The sequence below is a fragment of the Nannobrachium achirus genome (assembly GCF_963921795.1).
Source record: "Nannobrachium achirus genome assembly, chromosome: 19".
Taxonomy (NCBI): domain Eukaryota; kingdom Metazoa; phylum Chordata; class Actinopteri; order Myctophiformes; family Myctophidae; genus Nannobrachium; species Nannobrachium achirus.
Window position 1 is genome coordinate 17,841,344 of NC_137826.1, and position 26,573 is coordinate 17,867,916.

The following is a 26,573-nucleotide window of genomic DNA, read 5'->3' on the forward strand; positions in this document are numbered from 1 at the left end:
TTAGTTTGTTTTGCTGAATGTGATTGAATAAAACATGAAATCTACTTGTGATGTTGTTCAGCCTTAAATCAATGCGCTTGCTCTCGTCCTTTACGGTAACTGATAGGCGCCTGGAAATAATGCCTGTCTGCTGAGTAGAGAGAGAGACAGACAAGAACAACATATTTATAGTTAAATTCCTTCGTATATTCAGCAGGAATAGTGGGATCACCATATATTTGGAAAATATCTTTGAAATATAAGAAGAAATAAACCCCAAATATAGAATCTGACAGATGACGTGTACATTGGGGTCCTCGTTGGGGTCCTTCGGTCTTCCGGGTCTGCCTCATACACACAACACACCGCAAACGACAACACCTCGCCGCAAAGATGTGAGTTTTATTCATGTTTCGCTATAATGTCACTGTAAATAAAACGTACCGTTGTTGAGTAAACAGTGAGCTGACCTTAACCGTCTTTCTGTTCTCGTCGCCAGGTCTAAAGTCACGTTTAAAATCACGTTGACGTCGGACCCCCGGCTCCCATACAAAGTGTGAGTAATGTAATGACAGATCAGCGTTTACATGATGTGTGCACAAACACATACATCTTAACGTTATACGTGATGCATCTAACGTAGAGCTCTTAAATTGTGTCTAATTTATTGTACTTAGATATAGAGAGAGAAACCTTTGTTGATTGACTTGATTCCAGACTAGTTTGTTGAGTGGGTAAATTAATCTGTCATCAGCGTGCCAGCGTCTATGAAACACAGGATAACGGTGCATATCCCATAATCTGCACTGGGTGTGATCGAGTTAATAGTAACAGTACACGATGTATAAAATATAAGTATGATGCACGAACATATGAATGTATTGCAGATGAATTGGAACGCCTTTCAACATAGTTAATATTGACAGTTTATATGCAGTGTCAACTTATTGCCTACAGCAGCTAAATGGGTAGTAGCCTAACAGCAATTTATTATAATGAGTAAATATAAAATCTCTCAACAATGAAACGTTGGCAATAGTTATCCTTAACCGGCATCTAGACTATCATGGTTCAAGCAGTGAAGAAGGAGGCATTAATCAAATAACAACAGAACATACCGTATGGTACTTACTTAGTTATGTTGTTTTCATATTCATTGTACTATATTGCATCTTGCTGCAGCTGTAATCATCATCATGCCCAGCAACAGATTTTATTTTTATTTAATTGATAATGTATTTAGCTATTAAATCATTGAGTTCACACTGAGGTTTAGGCATGGTTGATGCATGGCTAACTTAACGTACACACTGACAGCCATAGCTAGCCACAAGGCGCAAGCAACTCTTAGATGCTATAATGCTACTGTATCTGGCATCTAGAGTTGCAATCATAGGCGCCGGGTTTTGTCCATGCCGCGAGGTGCTGAAGCATCGAGCGCTACCCCCCCCCCCGTCACCCCCCCCCACCCCCCCCCCCCCCGTCGTCGTCGTCGCCGCAAAAAAAAGGACATTTTTTTTTCTCAAATGGATACTTTATTTACAGTTTGTCAATAGTACAGTGGTACATTTTTACAATGAAAGTTCAGCATGTTTCAACAGTTAAGCACCATAGTATCAAAGTATCAAACAAAAAACTAGCTAATGCCATGACATTGTATTGATTAGAGAAGACACTGTGCCGTCTCGCCCTTGTATTCGTGCATCATGCAGTAGTCTGCTAAATGATAGAAAATAAAATGCAAAGAAAGACAAAATAGTATTAAAACCATGGCCACGCTATTGCAACAGCCTATTAGGCCTATAAAGTGAACACCGCATACAAGTAGGCTACTTGCAGCAAAACAAAACCAAAAAATTGTATTTATTTCTTAGTGAGGAAGGTGCTACTCCTTACAGATGCACGGGATATGAAGCGGTTGGCTATGACATCCATGTCAAGTTTCAGTGTCTCCTCCCTGTGACAGTTCAGCAGAGTAAGATGGTTTAGTCTTGCTTGTCCCATTGTGGATCGCAGATAGGATTTCAGTCTCCGCAGACCTGAAAATGACCTCTCTGAGCTGCATGACGTTACAGGGATAGTAGAACTATAGGCACTAATGCTCCGCCTCCCAACGTTAGCCCCCCCACTGGAATGTACCTGCCCGGTTTAAACAAAAGAACTATTAGGCATGTTTGCATACATGCAAATAGGCTATGGGAGCGCTCCGCCTCCAGTCCCAACGTTAGTTTCTATCGCTCCCTCAGCCCCCACACCAGCCCCACCCATAGGAATGTGGGGTTGGGGAGCTGGTGTTTTCCCCTCAAACAAAGCTGTACGTGTTAATTTCGGGCTTGATCTCGCGGGGTGCCGCGGCCCTTCGGCCCACACAGAGACGGCGCCTATGGTTGCAATACCAAGTACCAAAACTTAACAGGCTAGCCGCAAATTGCAATACTAGATGTTTTTTAATCTGATGAATCTAGAGTTGAAATACCTCCCATTTGTTTTTGCTATTTGATTGTACTGTATTAAACAACGTCAAACTCACCAATATTGCTGCTCTATGGAAAGCTTGAATTATGCTCTTTATATCTTCAGAAAAATCCACCACAGACATGTTATGAGCTACTTTCTGTCAAGAAATTCAGTTCAGGTGATTTATTTTCTAAGTATTGGAGTTTGGAAACGCTCGTGGGACATCACTCAGCGGTACCACCTGGTCCTAAATGTCACATAATGCAGGAGGCAGCAGGACATTGCGGTATTGAAGACAATCGCTTCCAAAGTTCAACACTTAGAGAAAAAAACATGTCTGCTCGGATTTCTTGACAGAAAGTAGCTCATAGCATGTCTATGGTGGATTTTTCTCATTGATCTGATTCTAAGAAAATACTTCAGACTAAAAAAGTTGCAGATGGTTGCTATAAGAACGATTCTGTCTTACAATTTGATTCATGAATCTCAAATTATCTTACATTTGTGAGCATATTAATCTAGTTTATGTTGCCTTTGCCTCTGCCATTTAATTAGGCCTGTAATGTACCACACACACGTTTTTTTTTATTGAACTGTGTAAAACAAAAAGGTTAACTGCTGCACATACTTTATGTGCTGTCTGCACACAAAGGCCTCCTTATGTGTGCTTGTTCATTGTCTGTAAATGTGTTTACACTGTAAACACATTGTAAACACTGTTAAGATACATCAAATATTCTGTATCACAGTGGACATGATGCAATTACTGTAAGCAGCGGCTGGAATACCTGACCTGTCACTGAGTTGCCTCTGGAAAGACACCTCAGGTGTCAGAGTACTTGGGCAGGTACATGTATGACATGGTTGTTATCTTGAAAACAATCAATTGATTTCTCCAATTCCGCAATCTATAACTCCTATAATAAGCCAGTCAATTTGGTCAAAAAGAGGGAGCACTGCTCTCTGCTGTTCAGACGATGTGCACTTACTTCGGTGCCTATACAGTACCCAACACAACCAGCAGGAAATTCACTTCCATCTGGTCTGACATGGACTTACAGTAGGATTTTATGAATATGTACGTAAGTTGATTGTGGGCTTGTTTATGCAATTACCACTTAAACCATATATACTTCGTTGACCAGGGTCCTCCAGTGATTTATACTTCTATCATCTATAAAATAGCTCATCCAAATTGAATGTTGCTACTTGCGAGTGTGTAGATGTGCTATTCTCCGATTTCTCACCGCCCATGACAGGACATCACATGCCCAAAATAGTAGGGTTCAAATGCTTAAAACCTTATAAATGTGGCACCAGATGTATTTGAGAGGGATATGGTTTGCGGTATTGAAAATTAGCACTTGTGCTATAACACTTATTTATTTGTCCAATGTGATAGTGATGTCCATGTCAAATGAAATAAACGTCAGATAATAAGAAGCACAACTCTCCAACACTTGCCATCTAATAAGGATCAAACAGATGCATGAATTGACAAGTAACTCCCTCACCCAAATCAATACAATGCTTAGATGTAGTTGAATCGATCAATAGTGCAGCTCGCTGGTTGGCACGCACAAAGAATATAAAATACGATCCAAGATGTGAAGAGCCATTATAGGAAAATGTATTGCATTGGAGCACTACTCCTTAAAGTTTACAGGACATTAAAGTTCTCCAGAGTGGTTTGAATCATTAAGAGTCAGATGCCACTGCCAAGTTCATGTACACAGATTTGGCAGGTAGTTTGAGTTAAATTGCTTCACCTAAGATCTCATTATGATAGTCTGCCACAGGGAGAAATCCCTGAAGCATTTTCTTTTCGGTACTCGGGAACTGTTAGTCCGATCAGATTGCCACTGTACTGCATGCGTTCCCAGACGGTGTATTGAGAGGGATAATGGTTTTCTATGGTTTATGAGGCAGATTTCATAATTTTGGCACCTTTTGTTAATACATTTTAAGTGCTTTGTCAACATTGTGTATATGTTGGCTATTCCAAAATATCAGATATACAGTACAAGCTCACAGTGTGTCACTTTGTGCTGTGCAGCTTGTACATCTGCTATTTTTGAGTTTTTATGAAAAATCTTCAAAGTTTTTGCGCTAAACGTTTTCAGATGGGCATCTGCTGTCAAATCATTTGGGGGTCCTTGGCACAAAAAGGTTTGAGAACAACTGCCATTGAGGACCACAATAGAAATAAGCCTTAGGGCTTTATTGTGTTTTTATATATGTTGTGGAAGTGCCGATGTGCTTTTTCCTTTTATCACCAAATACATTTATTCAATCATTTATTCAAGCAGAAGGAAGCAGAGTTTTGGTTATATGAAATGATATGATATAAAAAAAAAAAAAAAAGCTGAAATCATCATGTTTGCATGCATTGTTTCTGTTGCAGCCTCAGTGTCCCAGACAGCACACCATTCACTGCAGTGCTGAAGTTTGCAGCTGAGGAGGTACGTTTATTCTATTATGCTCTTCTTCCCAGTATACACATAAACCATCCTATCAGCGAGGTAGTTTAAGTTTAATGCTGCAATGCCTGAAGGGCCAAAACCTTTACTAAAACTTTCTCCCATTTCAAAGTTCTGTATCTTTGTCCAGATGGCACAAGTGCAAAGTAAATGATATCCATTTGCGGGTACATTTGGCTCCAGTTGTACAAGTTAAATGAACACTCAATTTGACTGTTTAATCCTATTGTCACATCACATTAGAAGTAAAGTGGGTGAAATTCTTGATCGTGTAGGCTCGTCATTTCAGTTAAAGATGAAATGTTCTCATAGAGAGAGCGGAGCATAAAGTGCATAAATGCACACTGTAAACTATTGAATATTACTCATACTGTATGGACTGGACTCACAGTATTGATTCATATAAATGAATACAAAAAATATGAATGCCATGTCGAGGCTGCCACAGATGTCCTGTCGGTAGGGCTGTCACAATTATTACATAATCGTCTACGATTAGACGTCTAATCGTCTAATTATTTTTCATAATCGTCATAATCGTTTCCATGTTGAACATTTTTCATATATTTATTTTAAAATAAAAAATAGTGGAAATAGCAGATCTACAAGCTCACAACGCGTCGCGATGTGAGCTTGTAGATCGGCTATTTCCACTATCAATGTTCTTTTTTAAGTATGAAGTTGTCAAATATGTCAGTCAGTACATTCTTCGTATATTTAGGTTATGTGTCATATCTACCATGTGCGACAAAAACACAATTAAATCGTTAATCGCAATTATTTGAGTGACAATTAATCGTCATGTAAAATGTCATAATCGTGACAGCCCTACCTGTCGGTTGTCAACATTCCATTCTGGCTGGTGCTGTGCACTGCAGCATTTCAGGCCTTGAGTTGCGTGTCTGTCAGAGGAAAAACCTTCATTTCAGGTGAACCCGATTAAATTACCCCCTAGGTTGAACTCCGTCACCCAGATCAATACAATGCTTCAGTGTGTGTGTTGCTCGATCAATAGCTGCAGCTCGCTGTCACGCTGCTTGGCACAATACATAAAATGCAATCACTGTGTGAAGAGATTTCGGATGTAGACGGAATAGATCACTACTCCCGAGTCCCTAATGTTTACTGGACAAAATAAATCTAAATCTGACCTGCAAGAATGGTTTAAGAGTTAATTGCCGCTGCCAAGTTTTTGCACACATTTGGCAGGTCGTTTGAGTTCAGTTTCTGCACCTAAGGTGCTCATTATGATATCGACTAACTTGTTTGACATAATCATTAGAGTATTTTACAGAAGACTTTGCTAAAGTTGCAGAGCCAACAGGGAGAAATCCCTGCAGAAACCTTTTGATGTGTGCATAGTATAAATATGCAACTTTATTATAAGGGATTCTTCCCAGATTGCCTTTTTCTACAGACCATAACAAATGTTCCGTGAACAAATTACAAACTTGAAATGATTAAATTACTTTAGGGGATTACGTAGACCCCCCTGAAACGTGTTGAGATGCGACAAGTTCTGGGCTTGTAAATCTTCTATTTTAAATGTATTAGATTTGTTTTGCCTAAAATGTCACTTCAGGAGTTTTGTCTCTTCACTGACATTAAATCTTTTTAGAACTGCTCCGAAACTATCAGTTCACACAGCTCCTCACAACTTTAAATCTCTTCTTCTAACACAACACACTGGTCTGTGAAATGAGCTGTCGGATGATCACAGACAAACTCCAGATGAGATTACTTTAAAGCTGAAGAACCAACTCGTGCACCTTCAGCATCAATCATTTGACAGCAGAATACTTCTGACTCTCTACAGAAGTCAAAGCTCAATAAGCCTGTTCTTTACTTGTTGACACATACTGCAACATGAACATTGATCGTGTCACTTTCTTATATCAGCCGTCTCACTGGATCTCACTGAAGTTTGGCGGCAATCGAAAATGACCCAGAATATCAAACCCTTTACCGTGCACTAGGGGCAAAACGATGGACTGCCCAAACTCTGCAGGGCCATCTGTTAACACAGTACCTTGATTAAATCAAGCATATCCTGCACTGCTGCCACTTCACTTTTTCTTACTGTCTGCAGGCACACTTGTTTCTATTGCTGCCAACTGCTTAGCAATCACCACTTGTTCTTACCATTTAAATGCTCCATCTGTAACATTATGCTCAAATGTAAGAAAAAATAAAATGGCAGAGACAGACACCCAGATCCTTAACAGTTTAAGGGGGGAAATTTTTCAAATGTGCAGAAATTAATAATGATCTGCTACTTTTTAATTGCTGCAATTGTTTTACCCCTGTCCAAAAACTCCTCTGGTAGAGCCTTAAAGCGGCAGCACTACTGGATGAACTTCTTTTTTTCATGAATGAAATGTAGTTTTGTACAATTGGGGCTCCCTGCTCTTCTATTCTATTCTACCCTAACCCATTTAGATTGTGTCAAAGGTCATGTCTCACCTAGACACAAGATGTAAAAATGAATTTTGGCCAGATGGTCAGGATTCAATTTATCCCAATTTCGCCAGGTTCAAACCTGGGGTAGAAAATTACATCGCATTGCATCTTTAACAAATCTTAAAAGCTCTTTAAACACAAAAGTTAAGAGCCACTTTCGACACTAGAGAATAGATTTTATTTAATTCCATTTTATTTAAGTGGTTAATTATCAGATATGACTCTGTAACAACCTATGCTGCTATTCAGTGTACTTGACGATGTTCTTTTTTCAAGGCCAATTTCCCCTCTTCATTTCAAGCAATTACTCAGTTATGAAGAACTGTATTTAAGACGATTGTGACCATTTATTTGCTTCTTTTACTTTTCACAGTTTAAAGTGCCAGCAGCGACCAGTGCCATTATAACAAATGGTGAGTTGACCAAAAGAAAACTGACCTTAATGCTGTGTTCAAAGTTAAAGCTTGTGTTAATTATTTTGTATATAAAAATAAAGACAATCTTAGAAAAAAAAATAACCACGTTTCTCCATTGATACTTAAATCAATAGAAAAAGAAAACACAAAAAAAACATATTTTTCTGTTTTTTCTGTTCTATTTTTTATTTGTATCCTGAAAAGTAAGTATTGGACATACTGTATGACGTTTCCACCCGACAGAGACAATATATTATTTCTGCAAACTCTGAGGTAATCTAATAATATGAATCCAGGAATAAAGCTTGGGATACATAGTTATATCAACAAAGGTATATTCATCATAATGACAGCATCCAGAATTATAGTGGATGAGGTGACGTATGCATCGTCATATACTCCAGTCTGTTCTGTAATCTCATATTGTAGGGTTATATTGTAAATTACAGTATACTCTAGCAGGCAGTCAGACAGCCAGATGTTCAAAGTGGCACAGTTAAACAAATGGAAGATAAACGTTGGTATTTCAGTCAAAATACTCGGCTTGTGTATGAAATGTAGTTTTATTTCGTTTGGTAAGCACACAATTCAGTTTGATATTGTTTTGTTTGTAAAGCATAATTTGTATTCTTTTATTAACTATAATAACCTTGATACAGTACAGTAAATCTCTTTACAGATATACAGTATAGAGAAGACAGTACATCTGTTATTCAATACAGTGTACCTACAGTATATACAAATAAACATTATAGACAGTAAATCCATACAGCTATACAGTAGATCTAGACACTGTATACTATAGAAGAAAGAGCTAGATACAGATGATATTAGAATCTTCTACTATATATTAATCAACATGATCACAACATACACAAAAAAACAATCCCATTTTAATTAAAGTGCTATGTAATGAACAATTCAGAGTCAGAATCGGCTTTATTGTCACATTACAGAAGTAAAAAAGTTTGAGAATTTTTTTTATCGTGTTTTTTATCGTATTATTTCCATAGAAAAAAAGGAGGGGGGCCAGGGGAAAAATGGATCAATAAAAGAAAACAAATTATCAACATATTTACACATACTGTACCTGAGATAAGATATAAATATAAATGCATAAGATATAAAGGTAAAGATATAAGATATATAAAGGTGCGTGAGTTTCATTCAGATAAATAAGGGCTACGAAAAACACTACTAATCATTTTGGCGAGGACAAAGGAGGGTGAAAAGGAGATTACAGTTTTGTACGAGTAAACGTGTCATTTTTTGGGGGCTTTGTTGACCTTGGCATAGAGGTCATATATAGAGCCAGGTATGACGGTAGAATAGATCACATTATCTTCATCGTCCTCATCCTGTGTCCCCCTGGCTCCTCTCACAGCACTGTTGGTCTGATTGGTGTGCATGATAGTCGAGTAGATCACACCATCATCATCATCATCATCATCAAGATCATCAAGATCCATTTGAACAGCAGTTAGACCGGGCTTCCTTTCTGTAGGGCTGTCACAATTAATGCCGATTAATTGTCACACAAGTAATTGTGATGAACAATTAAATGGTGTTTTTGGCATTGGACATTGGAAAAAAGATGACATTTCTGTCATTTTTCATTTAGGCATTGTAAAAATGTTTCCATAGGGTAGATATGACAAATAACATGAATTTAAGAAATTACTTAATACTTATAACTACTAATACTAATAACTTTGCGCTTTCAAAATGTAAAAAAAGAATAATAGTGGAAATAGCCGATATACAAGCTTTTTTATCAGATGAGAGGCCAACACGTTTTTCATGGATTTAATATACAGTACTAGTATATATATATTTTGTGGGGTCAAAACCTCATGTCCAAAATTGTTGCTACTTTTTTTATGCTTTTGTGTGACGTAGGATCAAGTAGAACTTTTAAATTACGAGGAAAAAAACCCACAAAAAGTTAAAATGTGGAGATAAGTTTCTGCCAGACAACAGTGAATTGTGACAGGCCTACCCTGGTGCTGTTGCTTTGCTCCTCCGATTGGTTAAGACCAAGGAGACGTGATGGGTGGCCGTGGCGCTCTTCCTCTTGATGAGGCAGACGAGCAGCGTTGCTGCTGTGAGGACCGCAGCACCCGTCATCCCAGCCACCACCATGCCCATGATGTGTTGTTTCCTCTCTGGCTCTGATGTCACCATGATGCTCACCACTTCCTTTTTATTGCCTTGTGATGCAGTGGGAGAGGAGAGGAGACAGTTTAACACAAAACCTATTAACACTACTAGCTCCATTTTACATTGAATGACTCTCCATTATTATACAGTAACTGACACATCTGTAATGTAAAGTGTCATAATGGGAGGTCAGTTGTAATAGTTGTCAGTTGTAGGGCTGGGTGATAAATCTTCTTTTGCCTCAATTACGAATGATTTATTATTTTTAAATAGTTTAAATAGCAGATTGTATCACCATTTATCACCATTGTTGTATGCCACCATTGTACATTAAAGTATAATACAGGATTTATTGGTTAATCAGACAACTTAATCAAATTAGTCGGTTGCGATTATAACACATCTTATAAGAAGAGGGGGAAAAGATATATATATATATATAAAGGAAATAAATGATATAGAAGTCGGTTATTGGTTCTCAATGTCAGTTTCAATATACTTTCAGTTGTAATGTTGATCAGTTGTTTGTGACGGACCCCAGGAAGAAAAGCCATGCTTAGGCAAGTGCTAATGGAAATCCATATTGAAAGTAAATGGTAAAAAAGAAAGGAAAATGCAACATGTGGTCAGTTTAATTCCCCTCCCCTACCTTGTGTTGTTTGGATGTTGGAGGCAGTCGTAGAATCATCAGGTGGTTGGATGGAGGAGTCTGTTATAGAATCATGTGGTTGGATGTATGAGTAATTGGTAGAATCAGTAGTTGGTTGGATGGAGTCAGTGATGGATTCAACAGGAGGTTGGATGGAGGAGTCAGTAGTAGAATCAATAGGTGGTTGGATGGAGGAGTCAGTTAAAGAAACAATAGTTGGTTGGATGGAGGAGTCAGTTTTAGACTCATTAGGTGGTTGGATGGATGAGTCAGTCATAGCACCAGCAGTTGATTGGATGGAGTCAGTGGTTGAACTGACAGATGGTTGGATGGAGGAGTCAGTTATAGACTCAACAGGTGGTTGGATGGAGGAGTCAGTCATAGAAACAATAGTTGGTTGGATGGAGGAGTCAGTCATAGAATCAACAGTTGGTTGGATGGAGGAGTCATCAGTTATAGAATCAGCAGGTGGTTGGATGGAGTCAGTGGTTGAACCGACAGGTGGTTGGATGGATGAGTCTGTTACAGAATCAATAGGTGGTTGGATGGATGAGTCAGTTAAAGAATTAGCAGTTGATTGGGTGGAGTCAGTAGTTGAATCGATAAGTGGTTGGATGGAGGAGTCAGTAGTAGAATCAACAGGTGGTTGGATGGAGTCAGTAGAACCAGCAGGTGGTTGGATGGAGGAGTTAGTCATAGAATCAACAGGTGGTTGGATGGAGGAGTTAGTCATAGAATCAACAGGTGGTTGGATGGAGGAGTTAGTCATAGAATCAACAGGTGGTTGGATGGAGTTAGTTGTAGAATCAACAGGTGGTTGGATGGAGGAGTCAGTCATAGAATCAACAGGTGGTTGGATGGAGGAGTTAGTCATAGAATCAACAGGTGGTTGGATGGAGGAGTTAGTAGTAGAATCAACAGGTGGTTGGATGGAGGAGTTAGTAGTAGAATCAACAGGTGGTTGGATGGAGGATTCGGTAGTAGAATCAACAGGTGGTTGGATGGAGGAGTGAGTCATAGAATCAACAGGTGGTTGGATGGAGGAGTTAGTGGTTGAATCAACAGTTGGTTTGATGGAGGAGTTAGTGGTTGAATCAACAGGTGGTTTGATGGAAGAGTTAGTCATAGAATCAACAGGTGGTTGGATGGAGGAGTTAGTAGTAGAATCAACAGGTGGTTGGATGGAGGAGTTAGTAGTAGAATCAACAGGTGGTTGGATGGAGGAGTTAGTAGTATAATCAACAGGTGGTTGGATGGAAGAGTCAGTTGTAGAATCAACAGGTGGTTGGATGGAGGAGTTAGTCATAGAATCAACAGGTGGTTGGATGGAGGAGTTAGTCGTATAATCAACAGGTGGTTGGATGGAGGAGTCAGTAGAATCAGCAGGTGGTTGGATGGAGGAGTTAGTTGTAGAATCACCAGGTGGTTGGATGGAGGAGTCAGTCGTATAATCAACAGGTGGTTGGATGGAGTTAGTAGTAGAATCAACAGGTGGTTGGATGGAATTAGTAGTAGATTCAACAGGTGGTTGGATGGAATTAGTAGTAGATTCAACAGGTGGTTGGATGGAATTAGTAGTAGATTCAACAGGTGGTTGGATAGAGTTAGTCGTAGAATCAGCAGGTGGTTGGATGGAGTCAGTTGTAGAATCAGCAGGTGGTTGGATGGAGTCAGTTGTAGAATCAACAAGTGGTTGGATGGAGTCAGTTGTAGAATCAACAAGTGGTTGGATGGAGTCAGTTGTAGAATCAGCAGGTGGTTGGATGGAGTCAGTTGTAGAATCAACAGGTGGTTGGATGGAGTCAGTTGTAGAATCAGCAGGTGGTTGGATGGAGTCAGTTGTAGAATCAACAGGTGGTTGGATGGAGTCAGTTGTAGAATCAGCAGGTGGTTGGAAGGAGTTAGTCATAGAATCAACAGGTGTTGTTCCAGTGGCATCATTAGATGTAGTATTGTTTATCTGCTTCATTACCGTCATGTTTCCCGGGACGTCAATGAATGTCTTCACTTCTCCATTGACGGTCACCTGACACCTGATCCTCTTGGTCATGTTGTGTGTGTTGACGGTCAGAGTGGTAGAACATCCAGACCTGGACTTGACCACGCTACCGTCCTCACTCATCCAGCTCAGAGTGTGACTCACACAGTACACCTGTGTATCCTTTACAAACAGAGAGCAATTTAATGTCCGTTCTGCCCCGCTGTTTCCCCCTCCGGTGATGTCAGCCACTTCCAGTACAAACAGATAAATCTGTTGATCGCCTCCGTGATTGTTTCCGTTTTTAAATTGTCGACAGGTATAGAGACCGACATCTTTGGCTCCGACGTCTTTAACAGTCAGAGAGCAGTTGGACTCCAAACGCATCCTGTCTGCTTTGGATCGGCTTAGTTCGCTGGTTTTAATCGAGCCGTACTCGGCCACGGAAACGGCAGAGGGTGAATCGTTCCCCTTGTAGATCCACGTGGTTGAATCACAGCCAGGATAATCAGGCAGCAGCGTGTTGTTAAAAGGCAGACTGACCGTATCTCCAGAGTTTGTGTAGAGGTTGAGCAGGAGGGTGGTGTCCACTCCCAGTAGCATCAATGAAAACAGTTGAGTCCATCTGATCCCATACATTCTGATCTAAATGTCCTCTCTTCTTGGTGTCTCTTTGTCTCTGTCTGTCTGGGTCTGTCTCTTTGAGCTGTCTGCACTCGATGTATCTCTGAACTATCTCTTTGTACTTAATATTTCTTTGAGCTGTCTCTGTCCTCTGTTTTTGATATGTCTATCTCGGTGTGCGTGCCGTGAGATACTGACTTGTTTCGGATAAGTACTGTACTGTGGTTGAAGTCGGCGGTTTCCTGTAAGGGGTTTCAGTGAGGTGTTTCCTGTCAGAATGCTCTTGTTGCAGTGCAGTTCACATGTAAAATAGACTTTAATGTCAGTGTATTGTATAGGCTTTATGCCTCAACAGTACACATTGTGTTTTTGTATAAACCCCCTGCAGGTCTTTGTACTTCATTCGGCCCAATGCTCCCTTTAGTTTCTGTTGTATTTTCACTTTATTTTGAACTATTTAAAGGGATAGTTCATCCCCAATATGATTTTTTTTTAATCAATTACTCAACCCATGGAGACTTGAATTCATTGATATTTTGTTCATTCATGTTTTTGTCGCATTCCTAAGACAATCATTTGAGGAGACTCTTGTGTCTCCATAGGAAACAAAGCAGGCTCTTGGTGTCTCCATAGGGAACCACTGCTGGTCATCAAATTATTGGCTTAGGAATTCAACAAAAACAAAAAGATACCATGGGGTGAAAATAACAATGGGCTTGTGTTCCAATATTGGCAACTTTTCCTTTTAAAAGAGCAACTTGACACTAAAAACTTTTGTTGGAGTTGGTAAACAATCGAAGGTGGCCTTTTATAAAGGCACCAGTCTCCCTGTTGCCAGGTCAAATCGCAGTAGTGCTGCCCTTTATGAGCTGAAAAAGTCATTTTGTACTGTTCTCCACGCACAGTTCTGTCATCATACCGTATTGGCTGCCAATGCACTTTGTATAAGGCTCCCTGCAATACTGCCTGGGTGAATGCACTGAAACACGCCTGTGCAATTTACCATTTAGTAATTTAGCTGACGCTTTTGATTGATTGAACACTTTATTAGTCAGAAATGTAGACAGCACAGAGGTACAGTAAGACATTAAGGCTAAAAGAATAACACAAAAAAGTCCTTGGGACTGCGCTCTGTCGAGGTGCCAAATATGGCAAGTAACGACAGAGCCGAAGATGTCGTCACATACATACCCACAGACAGCTATCATCACCCTACTTGCGCACTCTGCTGGCACAAGTTACTATACGTACAAAGAAGAAAAGGAAAAAATGGCGGAGGTGAATGACACCTCCCTTCAGTGGGAATTCAAAACGACCTCCCCTTGTGGCCTCTTGGTAGATTTACAATTTAGCAGACACTTTGAATCCAGAGCGACTTACAATAGCAAGGTAATCATCACGTAAAACTAGGATCACAGGTAAACCAAGAACCAATAACATCAGTCTAAAAAGAATAATAACCTGTACATCAAACTATAGCATACCAGGTAAACAATGAACCTAAATAACAATGAACCTAGCATCTGCCTAAATAACATGCTATCTAATTTACATTCTAAGCTTGTGGTCAAGAAATAAAACAAGCCTAAAAAACAAAAACATGAGCACAAAAATGAGCAGGGTAAGGCGCTCTACAGATGGGCAGCGGTTGCCGCAGCTGCGGGGACCGCGCCGCGGTGATACACAATCACACTCGCTCAGCGAGTAAACGCCGCGCGATATTTCACAAAGATGAACACAATCCATCTCTCACCGCCCACGTACGCATGCACAAACGTGCACGCTCGCAGGGATTTTCAAGGGACTGCGCCTGCTCGTCTCGCCGCCTCTAAACTGTGGCAGAGGCTCTGAAGCAGTGGCAGGATGCGGCATTCTCAGTGTAACCAAAAGGCTGTGTGTGCGTGTGTGTGTATTTATTTACGTTTATGAGGAAAAAGTAGCTTCCCTAACCTACCCCGGATTTGAACCCGGTTTCCTGCGCCAGTACTGGCATTTTTACCATTGAGCTAATAGAGCCTGCCTGCTTGCTCAGGGGATAAATTGAATTTTTACCATCCGGTTAAAATCTGTGTCAGATCCTGTCATGAGACATGACCTTTGACACAATCAAATTCCTCTGTAGAAGAGCAGGGAGGCAAAATACAACCACCCCAATTGTATAAGTTTTATTGTATTAGCATAATTTACCATACAGATTGGACAAAATGACATTTCATTCATTACAAAAGTTACATATTGCCACTTTAAAATACATTTTCAAATGAGTATATTTTTACCATGCAAAATACATAAAAGAAAAACTGAAACAAATGTGAAATAAATACACAATTTTCTGTTTGCTGAACAGCAGTCGGCTCATCATTATCCCCGGCTGACCTCTGCCAGTGTTGTCAACATATTCTGTTTTCCATCCCAGTGTCTCTCCTTTGTACTACAAATGTATCCCTCTCACTCACGTCACACACTGTCTCTCTCTCTCCTCTCTTTCATGGTCGCCACGCAGACGGAATAGGAATCAACCCCGCACAGACGGCAGGTGAGTTTGGGACGCGTTTTGAACTTGTAGTTGTGCTGCATTTGCGTTTTTTTTATTTGAATCCTGAAACCGTTTTGGACATATGAGGTTTCAATTTCACCCGATAGAGACAATATGTTATGTCCCCCAGCAAAGAAAAGGTATCTCACAAAAGATGAAAAATGAGTATCTGGTCCTATATTTGATAAGTTTTCCCTACTTCTGACAAACACGCAGAGGTATTTACACATCTCCAATGGTATCAGACATCAGCCGTTAGCTGGGATCTTCAGTTCAATGCAACTTTATTAAAGTGACAAATCACAAGATATTGTCTCAAGACACTTTACATGTAGAGCAGAGACCTGAGCAAGCAATTTTGCGTCAACCATGCTCCATGGAGAGGCCCGGCCCGCAATCACACTCTTGATCTGCAGCTGGAGGTCTGTTATAACAGTCCATGGAAAGACAAAAACTCTGGGGAATGGGTCCCTGGATGTTGAGGCAATTATCGGTCAATTGTTTTCTCGTTACCTGTTTTGGTTTGAGCAGGGGATGGTGTGATCCATAAATAACATTGAATCTGTATTGGGAGTTTTATCAGTGGACCTTTGCAAGCTTGTGTTTTCAGTTCCAAATCATTAAAAAGAGCATGTTTCATGATAGATAATACTGTTGATGTCAGTTTTTGCAATCAAAAAGATTTTGATTTCCCCCTCGAAAACGAGATGAAGGATCTCAAGGAGCTTATCCTCTTAAAAGAAATTTCTGTTATAAAATATATCTTAATGACAATCTTTTATAACAAAATGAAAAGATTAAACCGATATTTTTCCCAGTGCCTGCCTGTGACTGTGAGGTTAGTGCATTTGTTGACTCATGAATATTGATGCAAAGCAAAGCCCCAAAGGAACGCTATTTATACATTTCATTTCATTATAAAGTTGCTACAGATCCTGGCTGTAAGGGAGGTGTCCCTGCCATCAAATAAACTGAACTATCATACCTTTTGATCAAAACCATTCTTTTTATCCCATATTACAGTTTGTTCCTCAATTCTAATCTTTCTGTACCAGGCATGCACAGTAAAGAAAAAAGGAGGAACAAAAAAACTATCTCAGTGTTATTTTTCCATTTGTAACTGAGAATGTAGCAATGGAAGTCTTATCTGGGATTTGAGCCCAGGTCTTCCCAGTTCCCACACAAGCGCCAACATTTCTACTAAGACTGAAATCTTGTTTGGGCACAGGAGTTATTACACTTTGAGCTGCATGCAATGTGGTCCTGCCTGATGACAATGTCTCAATAGAAGAGCAGGGAGACAGTGTGATTTGTGGCTCACCATGCTGTCTACAGTATAATGTATCTCGAAGGCTCACCCATCTGCTGACCACTAAACACTGACCACTTATCTGGCCTTTTAACCCATCTGACCACGTAACTAAAGGCACCTACACATTGTAGGACTTCTAAAGTCGTCGGGGAGTTATCAGATTGTTTATTACACACTACACAAGTCTCTTCTTGAAATCGCCTGTCATAACATCGTTGTGGTTTTCATACTTTACTATAGGTCGCCGACTAAGAAGAAGCTAAGCCTTACCCCTTATCCCTAAACTAAACCGCCATATTTTACTATTTTTAAAAAACATTTATAAATTGTTCAACTTGCCGTTCTACATCGTCATGTTATAAATCGTTTTATCTTTTTCAAAGTGGTAAAAAATGGTTTAGGGATTAGGGGAAGGCAGTGCGCAAGATAGGGCCCAAAGTGTTATGTAAGGTCACTATTGCCTTCATGGATGTGTCACAGATGAGTGCGATTCTTCCATACGTCTTTCTTTTGACCCGAGAAAGGATTGGTGCGGATGGGAGGGGGTCTTTTATGATAAGAAAATGGTCAAGGGTGGTGGGCCCTCACTCATTCTCTCGCTCTGGCTCACCGAGCACATGGAATATTCATGACATGCACTTCCTTAAATAAACGACATTTCAGACAACCTTTTTTCGAAATTGCCTATTTCTTTCGGCTGTGGCCCTGCTGAAAGTATTATCCGTAACACTAATGGAAAAGGAGCTGTGGACATGGGTGGAAATGAATCTCAACGTTTTACCATGCCTCTTTTCTTCAGTAGAACACTCTGAGTGTGTCTGTTCCCATCACATCTACAGTAGTTTAGTTTCAGTGGAACACTCTTGAGTGTATCTGTTCCCATCACATCTAGTTTAGCCACATCAACCCTGAGTCTTTATGGGCAAAATATCCAAAAATAACAGATCTACAAGCTCACAACATGCCGCTTTCTTTGTGATCTTGGAGATCTGCTATTTTCACTACTCATGCTTAGAGATGGAGCTCATTCATCTTTTATTGCAGCGGTTGACACTAAGGTCTGAGAGGCAGTACATGTCATTATCTACTTACCCAAAGGTAAGTAGATTACTAAATGATGAATTGCCGTTCAATTTAACACTTAAAAAAGTGTCATACCTCAATTTTTTAGACAGATATCTCGTGCTGTGTTTATAGATGGTTGTGTCGCCTTTCAAACTTGCACTTGCCTGGTCGGGCAACCTGAAAGCAAACTCCACCTGCCCGAAAGTTTTATTTACCTGCCGGGGGCAGGTGGGCAAGCCTTAGTGTCAATGCCTGTATTGATAATGAGCACATTATCGATCCTGATTATTGATCCGAGCTTTTATCGAACGTTTTCTAATATTTTATGGAAAGACATGAGACGACAACAATGACCGAGTGCATAACACAAATTGAAACCAGTTGTCATGCATTATGGGTGATTTAGTGTATGGAGCTACATCAGTAGTCAGTTTTGATAATTCACAACTACATTTCACCTTTTGACACTTACATGTAGTTTGTGTGTGTGTGTGTGTGTGTGTGTGTGTGTGTGTGTGTGTGTGTGTGTGTGTGTGTGTGTGTGTGTGTGTGTGTGTGTGTGTGTGTGTGTGTGTGTGTGTGTGTGTGTGTGTGTGTGTGTGTGTGTGTGTGTGCGTGCGTGTTTAGATAACAGCTGTGTGAGAACGTGGTGCATCGAGTGATTCTAGTTTATGGATTATAAAACTGCTACCTAAAAGGAATAAACTCAAATAAAAGTGTGTAATGTATAGTTTTGCAAACGAGGCAGTGTACCAGTATTTACTTCAGTTTGGAGACATTTAATCCTCCCAAACCTAACATCATTTGTTTGTTATTCGCTGACATCTGCATTCCCCCGCATTGTGCTTGCTTCATCATAAACTAAACTACCCACGTAATCACTAAAGTGCTAGACGACTGCAAAATCATCTAAAAATCACATTATGAACGTCTACTTCATTCAGACTTATCTTTATTCTTAAATGTAGTCGGTGAGATATATTTAATAAAGTTAGAAAGGAGATGCCAGCACTCACTTTAGAATGAAATCTTTCTCTCAGCTCCCAGCAGCACAGCAGCGACAAACGAACGTTTCGACCCGTGTGGGTCTTCCTCACGCTGAGGAAGACCCACACGGGTCGAAACGTTCGTTTGTCGCTGCTGTGCTGCTGGGGCATCTTGAAAATAAAAGAGAAAGATTTCATTCTAAAGTGAGTGCTGGCATCTCCTTTCTAAGTTCATTCGTTCCATGAGCCGTGCACCCAAGACAAGTATTTCATGGAACAACTGCGTTTGACGAGTGCTCCTCTCTCTCCCTTCTAAATATTTAATAAAGTGTCTCGTTACGTCATGACAGGATGATTTGTGTCCAGGGAAGAGTTTTATAACGGCTCTGCTCAAACAAGTATCAGATCAATAAAGCAGCAATTACTGTAGCTACAGTACATAGTTGAACAGGGCTTTCCAAACCTTTCCTTTCCAAGGACAGCCTAGTAGCCATAGCCTTTCTGGCTGTGACTCCCAATTGTGAAATGGCTTAAAAAGAAAGAAAAGGAAACTAGCTAGAAGCTCACATCGCATTAACGCACCCCTCTACCCCCAGTTTGAAAACCTGTGTAATACATCTGCGATTTCTTACCAGTTGGTAGTGAAGATGTGGGAAGAAGTACGATTATATATTGATCATTAAAATGTATAATGCTGTACATGCGAGAATGCACAAGGCCCACCAGTCTGACCACTTATATTTTCAGATGGGTGGGCCTTCAAGATTGTCACGGCGGCCCTGATCCACAAAAGGTTGGAAACGCTGTAGTTTAGAGCATGGGTCTTCAACGTTTTCAGACCAAGGACCCCTTAAACTGAGAGGGAGATAATTTCAGATAAAGCGGGGACCCCAGTACTCAAAGTGTGTTGCAGATTTTCATCGATTTCATGAAAGCACTCATCAGTCTATGTTGGATTTGTGTTAAGGTGTTTTTTCAGACATTTTACCAAATCACCGATACTCAGTAAATTTGACCTTTTCACTCTACACCAAACCTACAGTATTTGCCAAAAAATAGCCGGTCTACAAGTCGGCTATTTTTGGCTAAAGTTCTCCTCAGAATAGGGATGCGAGGATTCAAGTTGTTCATTGAAAATAATGATCCTATCACACAAAGATTTGGTGGCCCCCCTGAAGTAACTCTGAGGACCCTCTAGGGGTCCCGGACCGCCTGTTGAAGACCCCTGGTTTAGAGCATTTATCAAACCATCTGGTACAATAAGATCAACACTCAATCACTGTTCGTGTTCACACCTACAATTACACAGTCTGCTTACTTACGCACTTAAAGGAGTAGTTCACCCCCAAAATGACTTTTTTTCTATTGATTACTCATGCCATGGAGAGTAGAGTTCAATAATATTTTTTGGTTTTTGTCACATTCCTATGACAAATTTGATTCGAGTAAATTTACCCCCATCGATTCCGGATGGGGACCCGTTTCGAAACGGGTCCCCATCCGGAACGAATGGGGGTAAATTTATTGTTATCACGTTTTTGTCTTAGGAATCCAACAAAAAACTAGAAATATTATTGAACTCTAGTCTCCATGGCATGAGTAATCAATAGAAAAAAAGTCATTTTGGGGGTGAACTACTCCTTTAATGTGATCCCTTGCGGATCCATCCATTTAACCATGAGGGTCCCGGACCGCAAATGAGACCCACTGGTGTAGTCTTTCCAGTGAGCCAACATGCACACTATCGGCATTGGAACGGAGCCTTCATTGCTGTCATTGGTAACACCTATGAAGGAAATAAGGAATTGATGCCCAGTGAGTTTCCAATATGGCCTCTGTGCATAGCACCTAATGTTAGGACGCCTATTTTAAGTGCCTTGTCTCCCTGTGTTAACTTCTGAAGTTTTGTTGTTGTGTGTCAATACTTCCTGGTAGATATTGAAATAAATCAGTGATTTGCATCCTTTAAGCATCACTACATGAAAGACCTTGCTATATTGATTATACCATGGCTATGGGTGGTGGCACTAAGCTGAGTGTGTCGGATGCCTGCTAAAAGTTCTCCCCCAAGTATTTACTGTTGCTTGAGGTTATCCAATCGGAGGATCAGTGCTTGAGTCAGATAATTTATCACATAATCATGGTCTTATGTAGTCAAGTACCATGAGAATATTGCATTTGATCAATGCAATAACAACCTTCCATTTCTGACATGTAGATTCCTAGAGACCTCCGATTACAAATGTTTTTTTTTACCATATTATGAGGGCCATTCAACTGCAGCAGCTGAATGGAATGTTTGGATTGGGGTCTGGTGCAACGCACAGGTTCTGAACCTGGTGAGAGCAGGAGAGGACCTGGTGAGACGTAGGAGGAGCCTGGCCAGGAGTCAACCCCCAATCCCGGCAGAGTAGTTCCGGTGCAGCACATTGAGTGACCCTGTCTTTCCCTAATAGGACTGATCGTGGATAGCTACTGGGACGTAAGTCGGGACTTGATCAACCCCGGCTGGGTCACCTGGGCGAGGGTGTATGATGTTGCGAGACCCGAAACACCCGTCGACCCCAGGCTACATCACTGATGATACGTCCCAGTTGCATCCTTGTGATGTTTTTTTTACACGATAGACTATTTTTGATAGATCTGCTATTTTTGAAAAATCTTTAATTTTTTCAGCCTCATGTAGCCAGACAAATCTGCTATTGCAAAGAAAAATTGCCCTTGGCAGATTAGGTCTGGCCCTGCTCAGTTATTCAAATATTTCACAGCTCACAAGTCGTGAGGAACCAACCAGGGGCCCAGTATGCAAATATAGGGCAGGCATATCACCTTTGTGCTACTCTGATTGGTTGTTGTAGGTCTAACCAATAGAGTGATTAGAGTCTGTTTGAATCTTTTTATAACTGCCCCTTGGGGGGGAAAAATAACACTGAGAAGAATCAGACAGTGATATTGTCTGGCTATGAAGGCTAGAAATGTTTTGGAAATATTTCAATCTTTCTTTTTTTTTTTTTTACACAAATCTTTGCTTCTGGAGGTCCCTGGAACAAACCCTTATCTTGGACTTGGAACAGTTTGAGAAGATGTGGCTGTAGTTGTTAGAGCTGCACTAAAATAAAAGCTGTTGTGTGTGTTGTTGTGTTTGTGCCTTTGCTGCTTCCAGGGAACGTGTTCCTGAAGCACGGCTCAGAGCTCCGCATCATCCCCAGAGACAGAGTGGGAGGGCGATGAAGACCATGCTCCTCTTCCTCTGCAGCAACACACTGACTCAGCCTCCCTCCCAACCAGGCCCACCTCAGTCTGTTTTATATTTATTTCATTTTACTGGCCCTGAATGACAGTGACTGAATACTGATGCCTGTATACCTGAAGTATATAATGTGTATATATATACCTGTATATACACAGTATACTCTGTACAATGCTGACTGTTATAATTTAACTTGGAGTTAAGAAATGGAACCATTTGGTTTGTAGACTCAGTTAAATTAAAACACAGGATTTTACTTTTGCATATAGTATAGGTTATAGTTTCCACATGCACCTGTGTACATGCGTGCGTGCGTGTGCGCACGCGCACGCACACGCACACGCACGCACGCACGCACGCACGCACGCACGCACGCACGCACGCACGCACACACACACACACACACACAGCCTGATATTCTGCTTCAGCTTTTCTCTGTAAGCATTATTGCATACTCAAACACACACACACACACACACACACACTCGCATACACACACACACACACACACACACACACACACACACACACACACACACACACACACACACACACACACACACACACACACACACACACAGTGGCTGCTCCATAAGAAAGACTTTTGCCAAGACCAATTAAAAAAAGAAAATAAAAAAATAGGGGAACAGCTATAACTAGCTATAACTTTTGTACATTTTCAGTTGTGACAAGAAAAATAAATGTTATGTCTAACTAACAATTGTTCGGTTTGTTGCTGGCATTGTGGCTACAGTGATAATGTGTAGGGTTGGGAACCTTAAGGTTTTTTTTTTACATTTAGATATTTTATATTGATTTTATCAGACACGCCCCCTTCCTATACAAACTCATTGTAACTTCAAATTCCATTTTAGCCATGATGGATTCATCGAAAACACCCAAATTGGCTTCTGGTGACTCATACTGCCCTCCTAATAGAGAATGTTGTTTTTTTAATTACTTTTTTTTTCACCTTTACAATACTTATGCAAAACTGTGTTTGAATATTAATTAGGTTTTGTGATGGCGCCCCGCCGGTTCACACCCTGTTTCAATGTCACTGTTGACAAGCGAACAGCCCCATCTAGCGTTCACACATAGTGAAAAAAACCAAATCTGTCAATACCCATGTCCATGGCCATGAGGGCTTATAAAATAAACCTGTCAATATACTGTACGTCCAGGTTTGAGAACCATTTGTATATTAATTGTATAGCAGACGAGAAGTCCACATATTCAGCTCTGGCAGTGTGATAAAACCTGGATCCGGTTCCTCCAGTTCCAGATCCCAATCCACAACGTGCCGCGCTGCGACCCGTTGTAGATCGGCTATTGTCAGTGCATGACACCAGCGCGCAATCAAGGTTCATTAAGGCCTTTATTTAATGTGTCCCATCTGCTGTCAAGACAAACGCTTCCTGACCAGACATTGATTAAACGAGACCTTCTGCAGCTGCATATTGCATATGAATGTGGACCGTTGAACTGCTACAGCTGGTAGCACATTAAATCCCCCAAGTTACATTATTTAATAAAGTCAATGTACACTGCTGTGTCAGTTCCACATGAACCACATCATCATGGATCTTTGCTGCCCTCTACTGGGTCGTAATTGAACATGTTTTTATTATTTTGTATGCCTTGCATTTCTATCTCAGACATTTCATCAGTATTACCCCTTTTCCATCAACCTGATAGATATGCTATCTAAATGCTAATAACAGACACCGTTGTCCTGAAATTGTTTTTGCATTTTTGGCGTCCCAATTATGTCCCAATAAATTCGACACACCAATGTTTCACATGCATATTTCACCAGCCTATTATTTTGGCTGATGGGTTTGTGATGTTCTGACTGAAACTTTATTTTGTTCATCCACGGCATGGCACCTGTACATTTATATTTTACTACTTTGACATTTAACAAAGTCTTATGCACACCTGATCAGCTCAGAAGCGGGCGTGTAGGCAGGGATCAGACGTGTTGAAAGTAAATGACACGCACACCGTCTACACTTAGCTACTTTTGATCAATGGCTAAGATTGGCTTCCAAAGTTTGCAGGATTGGTCCGTTTTGAACAAAATGCTTCAAATCATGAACACAACCTGCAATTTTGGTGAAATTGTGCATGCACATTCCCACTAGGCCGAGGAAGTAATGCCACTTCAAAATGTTCAAATCAGCCTTTCATATCAGATTTTATCTAAACATCACGCAAATCAGTACACAGTATATCTATATATAGTCATGTGATCAAGACAGATCTGTCCGATATTTCATATTCCATCCTAATTGGCTAACATTGGCTTTCAAAGTTTGCAGGATTTGTCCATTTTGAACAAAATGCCTCAAATCATGAACGCAGCTTCTGATTTCCGAGAAATTCTGCACACAAATTCCCACTCGGTTGAGGAACAAATGCCACCCTATTCACATTGGCCTGTTATAGTGCCACCAGCAGGTCGGTCTACTTTTGCTAAATTCATTTTTGGAACAAAATGCCTAAAATTATGCATGCAGTGTCCGATCGCTGTGAAAGGCTGAAGAAGACATGGCACCCTTTTCACATTTTCTTATTATAGCGCCACCAAGAGGCCACAATTAACCTACCTCACTGTTTCTAGTTGATTTTGTACACATATTGTTTAGTTGAAATAAACTACATGTCATATACAACATTTTAAATGAACTAAACTAGAATGCCCACTAAACTGAAAACTAAACTGAAATGAAAAAAACAAATAATAAAAAGAACAGCAAAAGTATTCTAACCTTGATGTAGCCCTATGTTCAGAGTGTTCCTGTGGGAAGGTACACCAAGCAGAGCCTTATTATTATACAGTCAAATTCGTGCTAAACAGTGTGGAGTTACTAGTTGTGGGCCTGTTATTCTGAGGCCTTTTAAGGATTCATACTTTTAGCTAGCATTCCAACTCTACAATGTTCATCCTACTTAGGATATCGGCTACCATTTGAATTTTGAAATAATTAGTAGTAATTCTCCCTTTCTTTTTCTTTTGGCTTCCTGCTTGGCCCCCTGTAGATCTGCTATTTTCACAATAGAACCGTGTTATAGAAAATGTAATGCCTCCACTCTTAGTGCTCGTCAGAGTGTGTGGGTGTGGGGGGTGTGGGGGGGGGGGGGGTCCCCCCAGTTAAAATATGATTATTTTGTGGGTCCCGGCCTGAAAAGGTTGAGAACCATTGCCCTACCGGAAGGACGCAGAGCCTTTCTCCCACTCCCGCTCAACACTCCCTGCTGACAGGATCCGCCCCAAGCCTGGGTGGAGAGGGTGATATTTGTCACTGCATATACTCTCGGTGCAGTGACAAATATCACCCTCTCCACCCAGATTTAATTTGTCCATTTGTAACTAATTAATGGACCCTTCATTTGGTTACATTTACACTCTTATGAGCTAAAGCTGCAATCCATAATTAACTGTTTTTTTGTGTGAATAGTTCATACAGTATAGACCGAGCGTGAATGAAATAAGCAATCGAAAAATAGAAATTGGAATTCATGCAAATGTATCGAACAGAATGCAAGGTGTAAAGCAGTGGTTCTCAAACGTATGTATTTGGCTGTGGAACCATATGAAATGTTTTCATTTCAGGTGCCCCCAGAAGAAATTATTCAAACATGTCCAAACATTTTTGATATGTCTGAGAGGACCCCAGACCCCATTTTGATAACTAATGGTTATCAACCATTTTTAGCGCCTTTAGGGCGAGGTCGCGTGGCACCCTGAGGTGTCTTACTAGTCCGATCAAGTAGTGGGGTTCATTTAAAAAAAAGAAATCTAAAAGTTAAAATATGGAGATGAGAGGTTTCCATCCGACTTCCGACAGCAATACAGTATGACTGTTCCACAGCAGCACTTGAGACTTTGACCCACTCATCAGTTTTGACGTAAGGTATTGTCTATTAATGTCTATTGTCTGGAGAAAGTAGCACATTAAAAGTGTTTTATTGCTCTGACATACCCCGTCATTTCTGTCACCTGTATGCCGGTGATTTAGTTAAAAAAGTGCCTCCTAAACTAATGGGCCTATCCTATCCTGAGACAGAGAGGGCTATTAGTTATAGTTATGATGGAATATGTGCTGAGAGTGCTTTGCTGAAAAACATCCCCACTTCCTCTTGACATTAATAAACATCTGAGCAGGTCTGGGCCATTAGTTTGTGAGCTGCTGCTTAACTCTGCACTCCGGAATG

At 40.5% G+C, this 26,573-nt stretch overlaps 1 protein-coding gene across 1 annotated transcript; it reads left to right on the forward strand.

Moving 5' to 3' along the window:
• The first annotated feature begins 320 nt into the window (after positions 1 to 320).
• ufm1 (ubiquitin-fold modifier 1) lies at positions 321 to 23,529 on the forward strand. The gene is made up of 6 exons (XM_080748946.1): positions 321 to 374; positions 479 to 535; positions 4,841 to 4,898; positions 7,750 to 7,789; positions 15,707 to 15,739; positions 22,266 to 23,529. Coding segments are annotated over exons 1-6 (258 nt in total). The 5' UTR covers positions 321 to 372; the 3' UTR covers positions 22,334 to 23,529.
• Positions 23,530 to 26,573: the final 3,044 nt, after the last annotated feature.